The following is a 12,072-nucleotide window of genomic DNA, read 5'->3' on the forward strand; positions in this document are numbered from 1 at the left end:
ATAATCCCAGTGCTGGGAGTTTATCCTAAGAAACTAGTTTTTAAAAAAGGAAGGAAGGGGGGAAGGTTACATGCATTAAGATATTCATTCAAGTGCTACTGAATAGTCAGCAGAAGGAGACTCAGGAAAGTCTGATTTCATCCAGCGTACCATGCAGCCGTCATCAGTGAAAGCTCTGAAGACTAGTCTGCAACTTGAGACACTCCTTAAGACGGTAAGTGAGAAAGCACAATTAAAATTATCTCTGCAAAGAGAACAGTACTGAAAGGCCCAGAGAGAACTCAAAATAGTTGATTTGATCCGGTGGTAGGATCAGGGTGATTCTGTAAAACATGTCCCCCTTGTCAGCACTGCATTAGCTGCACAATAAATGAAATAAGAATGATGTAGTCATTGGGATAGCTCTTTCAGTGATAAAGATTAATAAGCGAGGCTACAGAGTTTAGTGTGAAGAAGCTGGCCAAATGCTCCCCCCTCCTCCCCGCCCCCCGGCTGTTTTGTGCTTCTGGGGTTGCCCCACATGTTCCATGGAGAATTCTAACATCTGCCCCTCTGCCTCCAGGGGCAGTGGGGATGCTACCTGAAATAGCTTGGAGGAAATCTAGGGCAAATGTATTGACTGTTTTATTTATCTGTAAGAGTGATCATGGCCCAACCATAAATGTAAGGTATTCTTAAACAGGTACTGGGCTTCTAGAGGTCGCAGGATGAACAGGAGTGAAAGGCAGGCTGCTCAGATAATTCCATCCGCCTTTCTGCTGTCCCCAGGTGGAGACTGCACCCACTGTGTCCTGCGGCATGTCCTCGGGAACAGGGGGCAGGACGGCCATGCCACGCTCTGTGTCCTCTAGCCGTCTGTTCGGATGCTACAGGCAGGGGTCTGCAGAGGGACAGCACACGGCGTGCGCATGCAGGACCCATGCACGAAGACGGGAAGAGGGCGGCAGCCACCCTCAGGGCATGCACCCTGCCTCAGAGAGGGCCAGGCAGCAGACATGGGATCGCCGGCATTCCCGCTCTGGGACAAGCAGTACCCAAGGTGATCGAGGCGTAAACGACTCCTTCAGGCACCTGCACCCATCTGGGGACTCCACTGGGGGGAAATCTGCCAGAATGATCTGTGTGGTATCCAGAAGAACAGACAAAGGCAAGAGGAAGAGAGAGAAGATGAAGAGAGCAGCAGACCCAAATGCAGAGACACAAAGAGCTGTGGCGACGCGGCTGCCCTCCCACCAGAAGTTAGTGCGTTCCCATCAGAGATGTGGGCTTGTCAGGTGTACCCCAGCCTGGCCAAGGACATCATTTCCCAGCCCCTTCCCATCCAGAGATGTGACTTCCTGCCACCAGTGGAAGGTGGGTAGAAGCACTGGGTGTCACTCTGGCTGGTGCCTTTAAGGAGCACATAGAGGTTCTCCACCCTTTCTTTGTGGTGGACTCTGTGGCCTCAGAAGGTGACCGAGCCCACGCTGGACGGAGCCTGCTGACCAGTAACGCCCAGCTGAACTGTTCCGTGAGTGAGAATCAGATTTGCGTTGGGTTACTCTAAGCTGCAAGAGGGGTTGTTTGTTACAGCAGCTGCCGTTACTGATGTCTACTGTCTCTAGCAGGAGACACCAGCGATGCAGGAGCTCCACCTAATAGCTCCTGCACAGGCAGGCAGGGCACTTACTAAACTTGTTCAGAGAGAGGACCTGACCCCGGGAGGCAGTGAGCGGACTGCTGATAAAGCAGGCCAAGAGGCCAAGCAACCGGTCTTTTTCAGGAAGTCAGCAAAATCGCTGTTGGCCAAAGAAGTAGAGCAAGGGCCGGGAGTCCAGTGGTCATTTCTGCTGTTGTGACCTGTGCGTCCCACTGGTCAAACAGGTGTGGGGGACAGCAGGCAGGAACCAAGGGCAGGCCGGCTTATGATGCAGGGGAGGCCCTCTCTTCGTGATAAGTATGACCAGCTCCCCACAAGTCATCCTCCGTCCTCGGGCTGGCAGGAGACAAAAGGCAACTTGGGCTTCTCCCCACCCTCCTTGCTGACCTTGTGATGACCCCCCGGTTCTGGATAAAACCAATATGAACTCCCAGTCGAGAGACAAACACCGGGATCCTTCTGACTGCTTGTTTGTGTTGAGATGAAGTGCCTGCCCCACCAACAGGCCCCCGGGAGCGTCTGGGAGGCAGGCCCCGGCTGGCACGGGCCACACCCCAGAGAGATGGGCTTCAGACACACGGAGGTGCTCCGCGGGGTGAGTCACTGCTCCCACCTTGCAGACGCACCCAGACAGCCCCACCGCGCACTCAGCTCCAGTCTGAAATCACGGTCTGGCCGGTGACTTGGCAACACCTCACAAGCTAAGTGACGTCTGCCCACAAAGCCAGCCTCTTAGAATAAAATTCCTTCGGGCCAAAGAAGCCCTCACCTCCCACACAGTTCCCGGGACCGCAGACAGTAGGTAAAGTGTGAAGAAAGAGGACAAGAATCCCATGTGGCTCCAAGTGACTGGCCCCATCTCATCCCAGGGCCAGTTCTTTGTGACACCAACAAGGCCCCCCTTCGGCCGAGTTCATTCCCACCACCAGGGATCCTTACCGCTGACGTCTGCAAGTTGCTTTATGCTTTCAAAGACCTTTCACTTACAAAGGAAGGAAAGAGAAGGAGGTAAGAAAGGGAGAGTGAGGGGACCAGAGTCCAGCTACCTGGGAGAATGGGGTCACAACCATCTCTTTCTTCCAGAACCTTCAAGGCCTTTCTGTGTTATAGAATCCCCACAACAAGAGCATTTCTGATCCAACCTTATCAGGCTGAGAACCACTGGCCGAGGACAGATGACTCCAGCGTGAGCCCTGCCCCCAAAGCAAAGGCCATCTACCTCAGTTAGGTCAGCCACAAACAACCCTCCCCTCCAAAGGGTGGAGAAAAGTCTATTCAGAGAAAAGCCAAAGTCGCTACCAAGGCCTGCAGCTGCCTTCTGTGTCCCCATCTCCCATCTCTCTCCCCCAACCCAACCTGCTCCTGCCACAATGGCCTCCAAACATGCCAAGGGCTCTCCTGCCTCAGGGCCTTTGCACGTACTGTGCTCTCTGTTTAGAAAGTTCTTCCTGCAGGTATCAGCCCCACCCAGTTCTCACTTCATTTGGGAATCTGCTCAAGGTCATGCTACCAGAGAGGCCCTGCCTAATCTAAAATAAAATCCCTATCCTGCCCCAACCCAGCCCCTGCAGCTTTCCATCCTGACAAGTTATCACCACCTGACACATCCTATGTTTATTTGCTGTCTGTCTTCCCTCGCAGAATCTAAGTGCCTCGACCACCGAATCCCACTGAATCCTGCATGCTGCTGAACTCCTGACTCCTGGAAGCATGCTGGGTACACGGTGGGAGCCCAGTAAGAACCTGGAAACTGGGCTCTGGCTCAGCCTGACCACATTTCCATTGCTTACGGGGCCTCGTGCCTCTCGGCCAACACACCTCTTCTTTGTCACATTTCTCTGCTGAATCCATCAACATCCAGGCAGGACCACAGAAAGCATCAGACACAGTAAACCAGCTCCTTGTGGACCGCCCCGAGCCCCTCCTTGCAGGTGGGCTGGGTCTGCTGTAGGTCTCAGCTCCCCAGCAGACCAGAGGCCAAATGCTCTGTGGCCAGTTCTCAATTCGGGCCACGCTCTCTAGTAAGAGCCGCCCAGGCTGCCCTGTGTTTCTAGCCAGGGTAAGCGTGCCGGTCACCACCAGAGGAGTTGGCACTGGCATCCGTGCAGGAAGTGACTGGACCCCCTCTGAGCCCCATCCCCAGGATGTACCATTGAGGGATGTGTCATATGGTTCAGCCTCTTCATAGTAACCCTCTGGAGACTCGATCTTTGGGATGGAGAGCTGCTTCCGTTCTGGAATCTGTGGTATGAACAAATAAAACAAACATTTTCAGATACGATACACTGGGAACAACTTGGAATTAACCCTTTGGGTGGAAGGAGAGGGAACCAGAAGAAAAAAATGCCCAGCTTGGACGTCAAGCAAGTCGAGAGGGAGAACAGGGATTATCGTGGCTCCCATCAGCCACCCATCCACAGTGTTTGGTTTGCATCCAGCTGGAGGGCTGTGGGCGCATTGCTTAACCTCACCAAGCCTCAGCACTCCCCCCGCCCCCTGCAAAATGAGGCTCCGATGCCCACCACACACACAATATCATGGTACACGTGACATAACACACTTGAAAGGCCAGATGGTGTCAGGCTGTCGTGGTAGCTATGATGGCTTCTACATAGAATATACTTTCTACAAAGACAGGGGCTGATCAGGGGTACACAGAGGAAGAGGCTTCTAACTCCCAAACTTCTCCCATAACAAGTTCAATCATTTGCTCAGCAGATACTGGATGGCTCCCACGGACTAGCTGAGGGACACAGCCAGATGGTCAGGAGTCAGTCCTGAGAAAGTCTTAACTAGCTGGCGAATGCTCACAGCTCCTTATCAAGTGCTTTAACAGACAAGGTCAGAGCTCCATGGGAGCCTGGAGGGTGTGATGAACATTTAGGACCAAGGAAGGATGCTCAGAGGACAGGACAACCCCGCCATTTCTTACATGGCATGAGGGTGAATGAGCATAATTTGAGTAGAATAAAAAACATATGCAACTGTGGAGAAAAAGAGAGCATGAAAATCGTTCTCTCCTCCATTATTCCATCTGTAAGATGGGCACTAGACTATGAAGGTAATCTCATAAGCAATAGCAGGGGAGAAAAAGAGGTAGATGGTGGCATGACTATTACTATATATAGGTCATGAACATGTAAGTGTCCATCCACACGAGTCTCTGACGTCTTTCTGAATCACGAAGTCCCTGAAGAGGGCCAAGGGAATATTCATGATGAGAACAGAAATGGCAAGAGCTGAAGTGCATTCCCAGTCCTGGTTTTGAGAAGTCCTTGTGCTGGGTGTTCCACACAAGGGGCAGGCCTGGACCTTCGGGGGGTGCCAAGTGAAGACAGAGGAAGGCTCTTAAGGTAAAGGGGGTGCGGGGAGATTGTAGGAGAGACAGGGCCCTGACCTCGGACGGACCCCTGGGCTGCTGGGGATTCCTTGCCCCACCAGGAAGAGGGGCAGGAGGTGGGGAAATCTAGAAACCTTTGCCTTGGAAAATGAGCTTCTTTGGGGGACCTATGACAGAGAGAGCTTCCCTAGTCCTGGCCCAGGCGATGGTAGGAGAACAGGCAGCCTGGGCTCACGTCCCCGTGGGACAGTACTCAGCAGGGACCACAAGGGTGTCGGTTCCCAGCTCCCCCCGGGGGCAGAGTAATGCTCCTGCAGCTGCTGCACAAAACCAGCCTCCCCAGAGCCGAGTCTAACGTGGCTTGGCGACTAGATCTATTTATATGATCTCTAGAGTGAATGTAACTAGGTTTGAATCCAGCCTTTAGGAGTCCATAGACTGAACCACGGGTATGTGACAGCCTCTCTGGGTCTCACTTTCCCTCTTCGTAAAACCGGAATAGTACTGGAATTGTCTTGAGGATTCAAGGAGACAAAACGTGGTGGTGCTGCCACAGGGCCTGGCGCATATCAAGTACGAGGAAGCTGTTGTCATCACTGTCTGGGGGCCCCCACAACCCAGGCGCCCTGCAGGAGCCAGGTTACCGGATTGCTGTCCGACAAGCTGAGGCAGGTCCACGTGAAGAGGGTCAGCAGAGGCCAGGCCGCCACCACCTGGCTCCCATACCACATCCTCCTAACTCCATCTGGCCCGACACCGAGAGAGCTGACCCAAGTCCCAGAGGCAGGCTCTGAGCAGCCTGCAGCCCCAGCAGGTGCGACACACAGCATGCAGGAAGGAAGAGAAGAATCCGCTCATTTCCTAAGCAGCCCAGCTGCGCTCTGGGCCGGCTGCGGAAGGGGGACGGCTGTGAGCCGTACCTCCGGCTGGGCTCCTCGCCGGGGCGAGGGCCTCGCACACGGTGGACACATCTGGTAGCTGCTAGTGGATGATCCTTCGCCTTTGCTGCCCCTGGCCTGGAGAGACGTCTCTGCTCCTCTCGGCCATTCCTGGCCCCTCGGTCAGCCAGAGGAAGGGCTGCCTCTGAGAGCCAGCTTCCTGGGGTCTGAGGGGAAAGTGTCTCCTTACCTGGGCCCCGACAAGGTCTCTGCTTTTGGGTCCCGGGGCTCAGGCTTCCTGAGGGGGCTGGGCCTCCAGCTCCAGCCTCCAAGAAGCCCCACTCCCCATCACGGGGTGTGGGAACCCTTGTCTTGGTGAGGGTGTGGGGACCCCATCTGGAGAGAAGCTCTGAGCACCCAAGATCTGGCTCTGGTCGATTCCCATGATTAGAACAGGACAGAAGGGGATTGAACCCTCCTGCGGGAACTCCTGCTGGGTCATTATCCCCACAGGGGGCCTGCCCTCCCATCTAGGACTGGAGCACCAGGGGGTGTTTCTTGAGAGTCTCCCAAGCCTCTCATTGTGAAATCATCTATAAATGGATCTATACAGAGAGGCAGATAGGGCAGTGGCAGGAATCTGACCTCCGGGGCTGGGTTCGAATCCTGACACTGGCACATCTGAGCTGTGTGACTCTGGACAACTGACTTGACCTCTCTGGGCCTCAGTTCCTTTGCTATAAAATGGGGAGAGTTGGGCTTCCCTGGTGGCGCAGTGGTTAAGAATCTGCCTGCCAATGCAGGGGACACGGGTTCGAGCCCTGGTCTGGGAAGATCCCACATGCCGCGGAGCAACTAAGCCCGTGAGCCACAACTACTGAGCTTGCGCGTCTGGAGCTTGTGCTCCGCAACGGGAGAGGCCGCGACAGTGAGAGGCCCGCGCACCACGATGAAGAGAGGCCCCCGCTCGCCGCAACTGGAGAAAGCCCTCGCACAGAAACGAAGACCCAACACAGCCAAATATAAATAAATAAATAAATTTATAAAAAAATAAAATAAAATGGGGAGAGTAGAAATACCTGTCACATGGGGTCATTGTAAGGATTAAACTGTGCTCAGCACTATTAAATAATAAATATTAGTGTTCACTAACCTTCAAAATAAGATATAAAAATATCAATCAAAGGGAGAAAAGGTGTATGTATGCATGTTTGGTGGGGGAAGAACAGGTGTACTCTGGGAGGATACAGAGGAGGTATTTGGGCATGACCTGGCTTATACCAAGCTCTACCGCCTTAAAGAACAGGACAGCTCCTGTCCTCAAGGCGGCCAGGGCAAAAGATAAGGGCCTGGGTCACGTTAAAGGACAAAACGATTCCAACAATTCAGAAGAGAGTCCCATAATTATACAGGCGCAATGGCCTATTATCAGAGGTCGGAGGAGCAAGAGATCCTAAACTCCCGGAATTAAGAATAAAGGAAAGTTACTTCATCATCATGATGATGAAGATGGTGCACATTCAACGAAGATGCAGAAGAGATGTGACTTCGGAACCTGAAATAATGTCCTGAGGGTTCACAGGAAGGGACAGGGAAGAAAGGCACCCTGCTCAGTGTGACTTGCCAGAGACTGGCAAACTTTACCTGTAAAGAGCCAAACAGTCAATACTTAGGGATTTGCAGGCCATTCAGGGGCTCTGATCTCAGCTCCTCTACCCTGCTGTTGTAGTGCAAAAGCACCCATAAATAATACACGAATGAGTAAGCTTGGCTGAATTCCAGCAAAATGTTATTTATAAAAGCAGGTGGTGCAGGATTTGGTCAGGGGGCTGTACTTGGCCAGTGCTGATTTAGATGAGACGGACGGGGTGGCCCAGGTGACCTGAGGTGTCCCTGCAGTTCTGAGCAACCTGCCCCAGCCTGAGCTCCCCAGACCAACCATGGTGACGGCCTTCCCTGCCCCCGCAGAGCAGTCTGCAGAAGTCCAGCACCGACGCGTGGTCAGGCCTCAGAGGGGAGGTGGGCGGAGATGGCTGCCCAGGCCAGGAGCACAACGGTGCCAGCAAACGTCTGTCTCTCCTAAAGCGACCGCCGCACCTGGCTGTGCAGACCGTGGCCTGGAAGTGCCACGGCTGCCGGAGTCACTGGCCACACCCACGAGGTTGCTCCAGACCCCCGGCTGTCCCCTCCAGTGCTGGACGGGCTGAGCCTGGGACAGAGGCCACGCTCCCGGCCCAGCCCTGGGCACTGAGGACCCCAGGCAGACACCCAGCTTGTGCTACAGCCACCAGAGAGCCCAGGGCCAGGCATGCATGAGGACAAGCCACTGTGGTGCCCTGAAGCTCCTGGGTCAGGGTGGGAAGGGACACGGCTTTCTCTGGCCGAGGAAGAGAGGTCACAGGGCCAGCCAGGCTGAGGCTGCCACGCTCCCTCCCTGCCTCCCTCCCTCCCTCCCTCCCTCCCTCCCAAACTACTTGCTGTTCTGGTTCTTCTCCTCCCTGCTAGAACCAGAAGACACAGCTGTTCCCCGCCCCGCCCTGACACCACTCTGGGGGCCTTGGACTAACTCTTCAGCCAGCCTTGACCAGAGAGCAGGCTGGAGGGGAGCAGGTGTGTGTGCGCAGGGCAGGGAGGACCCCGGGTTCTGCACCCCGGCTCCTCACTCCACATCCAGAAGGCCCTGGGGTGGAGGTGGGCGACTGGGACAGAACTAGGAGGGACCTAGGAAAGGTCCTGCTCAGCAGAGAAATTTCACAAGGAGGGGAGACTGCCAAGGCTGCTCGCTCTGCTGGAAGTGGCCCCACGGCCTGGCGTGTGTCCACGGGAACCGTCACCATGCATCTGAAAGGCCACACGTCTCGGGTGGGGATATCTTTCCAGTGCAGCAAGAGGTTCCTCTCGAGCCTCTCCTGGCCCCGATGGCCCACAGACGCAGCTGATGCCGGGAGTCCGCTCCAGGGGACGGCCACGGCCCTGGCCTTGCTCGGAGGCCCTGCGTCTCACACCCCCGAGCCCTTGGGGCCTCTATGCCCGGGTCACAGGAGGCTGGCAAGGGAGCACTAAAAGCCAGCCAGAGTCCCGGGGCTGCCGGACTCTGTGACCACGACCCGGCCCCAGACCCTGGGCTCCCAGGCCACCACCACGTTCGTCAAACACGGGCTTCCAGAGCGAGTCCCCGCTAAGAGGCTCCAGCAGGTGAACGCCCCTCCCGTCTGGTGTGGACCCCTAAGCAGCTAGCTGCCCCACGTGGGGTGGGCAGTGGCACCCCACTGCACAGAGGCCAAAGGCACCCCGGTCAGAATCAGACAGGAACTCAGGCTAGGAGAGTTGCAGCCCTGGCTCAGAGCAGCCGCCTCTCCTTCCCCCCATCCGGCGAGGGGTGCTTGGGGCGCAACCCGAAAACCACAGCGCCTCCCGTCTGCTTAAAACCAGCAGCGACTGGATGGGAGCTGAGAGGCCATGCCCCCTCCCCAAGTCCCGGCGCCGAAAGTGAGGGGAGCCTGCAGCGGAAAGGGACACAACTTGTACCTTTACTTGGCTAAGAAGACGAGCTGAAGTCCGGGAGGCTGCAGAGTGGCCCAGAAACCAAGAACCTGCACACAAATCCTGGGCCTGCTACCTCCCAGTGGTGGGATCTTGGCCAGCTGTTGTAACTCCCTGAGCCTCTGTTTTTTTGGCAGGTGGTGGCAGGACCATGTTTGTGTGCACGGAGTGGGCAGCGGCTCAGAGCATGGCAGCCGCTCATGGCGTCAGCATACTGGGGTTCCCAGGGACCGATGCGCAGTCCATCAAGTCTCAGCCAGCCTGAGATGAAGGGTCCCTGCCAAGCTGTCACCCAGCTCCAGGGGCTCCTGCAGTGGGATGCTGCCCGGACATCCCAGGTCTGCCCTACCAGCTGTGAGAGCGGCGGGAAGAACCGTACTGCCCCAGGAAGGCACGAATGAAGGGGCCAGTCTGGGGACGGGACCTCCTCAGTGGTGACCTGAGCCTACAGATCTGGGGATGGAGGGCTTGGTGGGAGCTCAGTGACCATGCAGTCCCATGGACCCAGAAATCCTTCCCAGCTCCCGCCTCACACCTTTCCCAGGAAGCCTCCCCAACCAGATCCTAGAGTGGAAAGAACTTGGGTTCAAATTCTGCCACTTCAAGGTTGTGTGACACTGGGACATTATAAACCCACTGATTCTCGGTTCTTCACCCATAAAATGTAAATACTACCACTCACCTCACTGAATACTAATGTAGTCTGCCACGCCCCCTGAATAAGAGGAGCTTAGGTGAGAGATACTCATGTTCCTTTCATTTAAACACCAGGAAACAGAGGGCCAGAGACCTTAAATAACTTGACCAAGGTCAAGGAGCTAGTACCTGGCAGAGCTGGGATCTGAACCCAAGTCTGTAGGAGTCCATAAATCCATCCATCCATCCATCCATCCACCCATCCATCCATCCATCCATCCATCCGTCTATCCATCCATCCATCCATCCATCCATCTGTCCACCCATCCACAAACATGCGTGTGGTCTACTGTGTGCAGACACAGGACATGAAGCAGTAGACGAGGCACAGTCCCTGATCCAGGGAGCTTACATCTACTCTGGGAGGCAAATAATAAACATGGAGGGGTAACTGGGCAGTGTGGCCGGCAGTAATGGGGGCAGGCACCGAGGTGGATGCCTCTCATGGGTAGGTCAGGGAAAGTCTGTCTAAGAATGTCTGAGACAGGAGGAGGGGGGCAGCCTTTGAGGAGCCAGGGCCCGGGGACTGCAAAGTCCCTGAGGCAGGACTGACCACAGGGAACAACCCAGGAACAGAAAGGAGGCTGGTGGAGAGCAGATGCAATGAGGCTGGAGATGCAGCTGGGCCAGACCACGTAGACCCTGGGGCCACGCAAAGGAATGTGGATGTTCTGTCCCAAGTCCAGTGAGAGCTCTTGGTGGGTTTCAAGCAGGAAGTGGTGTGATGTGGTTTACATTTCTGAAAGGTCACTGTGGTCTGAGCTGGTGACCATGTCTGTACAAGGCCCCGCTCATGGGGTGCTGGTAAAGAGCCTGGAACAGCCTCGGACACACAGGGACCCTCGTCTCGCACTGCCGTTCCTCTTTGCGCTGAGCAAATGATGTCACCTGCTAGCACGCTTACTTGTCTCCATCCCTCCCGGTGCTCCGGACCCCACAGACAATAGGTGCTCCGAAAATGCCAGACGCTTGGTGGATTGACACCTGTGAGAAGCACTGGACCTTCACGGGACCCACGTCAGGGAAATGAGGGGTCCCGGACCCACACTTACGATCTTGGGTGGCGGGAGGTCTGGAAGACTCTTCTGAGGGGCCGAGGAGTGCTGGCCGGGCTCGCCGTTGGTCAGTGGGCTCTGCTCCTCGGGCGCTGTGGGAAGCGAGCAGGAGAGGGCTTCGGTGAGGGGTGCCCAGCCTTTCAGTGGAGTCCCAGGAGCCAGGAATGTCTGGTCACATGAGCCCCGAGTTCTATTTGGGCAGGTGTTAATTACCCAGGCAGGCGGTCCCTGGAGCCAGTGTTGTTTTTCCTCCAAGAATAGGGTAGATCGGCCATGGGCAGTTTCCTCAGGAGGAACTAGTTTGAGGTTTCTGGCAGGTTCCACACCCTCTCCTCCACCTGCCCCATGTCCAAAATGCCCTGGCCACAGAGCTTTAGCGAGTGGAGGAGCTGCCCGTGGTCACTATATTGAGCTGCTCTCAGCACCGACCCTGTGATTACCTCTGTCCACCCCACGGTTTCCCCGGAAGGCAAACAACTTAGGGCGCAGGGGCTGCTTTAGTGCAGGGGACTTCTGCTGAGCCCACGCTTGGTGGTGGGGCAGGAGGTGAAAGCCACACTGGGGAACTTGGCCACCAACCCTCTGTGCACTTTTAAGGAAAAGGCACCAAAGGCTCTTCTGAGCCTAACCATTTCAGCAGGTGGCCAAGCCAGCTGGGGACAGACAGGTTCAGGCAGATCTGACCTTGGGGCTTTGCTGGCTGATGTCTTGAAGCCAAGTCTTTAACAGGACTGAATGTTTTGGGATGCTGTGTTCCCACCTCTCGCTAAGCCTCTGCATTTCAGTCACAGGCTTGAGAGTGGGGAGACGGGGCTTCTAATCCCCTCTCCTCTGCAGCTAGGCAGCTCTGCAAACCTCTGGGCCTCCCTGGGGTCCTGCTGGACCCACTCCTGAGGGTTTTCAGACAAAAGCAGAGAGCAG

The 12,072-nt window shown here is 55.6% G+C and overlaps 1 protein-coding gene across 8 annotated transcripts in view; it reads right to left on the reverse strand.

Annotated features, from left to right (window-relative positions):
- The window catches only part of AFAP1L2 (actin filament associated protein 1 like 2), a 97,254-nt gene that overhangs the window by 18,958 nt on the left and 66,224 nt on the right, over positions 1-12,072 (reverse strand). For all 8 annotated transcript variants that reach the window (XM_068548610.1, XM_068548615.1, XM_068548612.1 and 5 more), the window contains exons 4-5: positions 11,149-11,243; positions 3,790-3,880 (exon numbers count right to left, since the gene is read on the reverse strand). In XM_068548610.1, the coding sequence (XP_068404711.1) occupies positions 3,790-3,880; positions 11,149-11,243 (186 nt within the window). The remainder of the gene's footprint in view (positions 1-3,789; positions 3,881-11,148; positions 11,244-12,072) is intronic.

The sequence above is a fragment of the Eschrichtius robustus genome, chromosome 7 (assembly GCF_028021215.1).
Source record: "Eschrichtius robustus isolate mEscRob2 chromosome 7, mEscRob2.pri, whole genome shotgun sequence".
NCBI lineage: Eukaryota > Metazoa > Chordata > Mammalia > Artiodactyla > Eschrichtiidae > Eschrichtius > Eschrichtius robustus.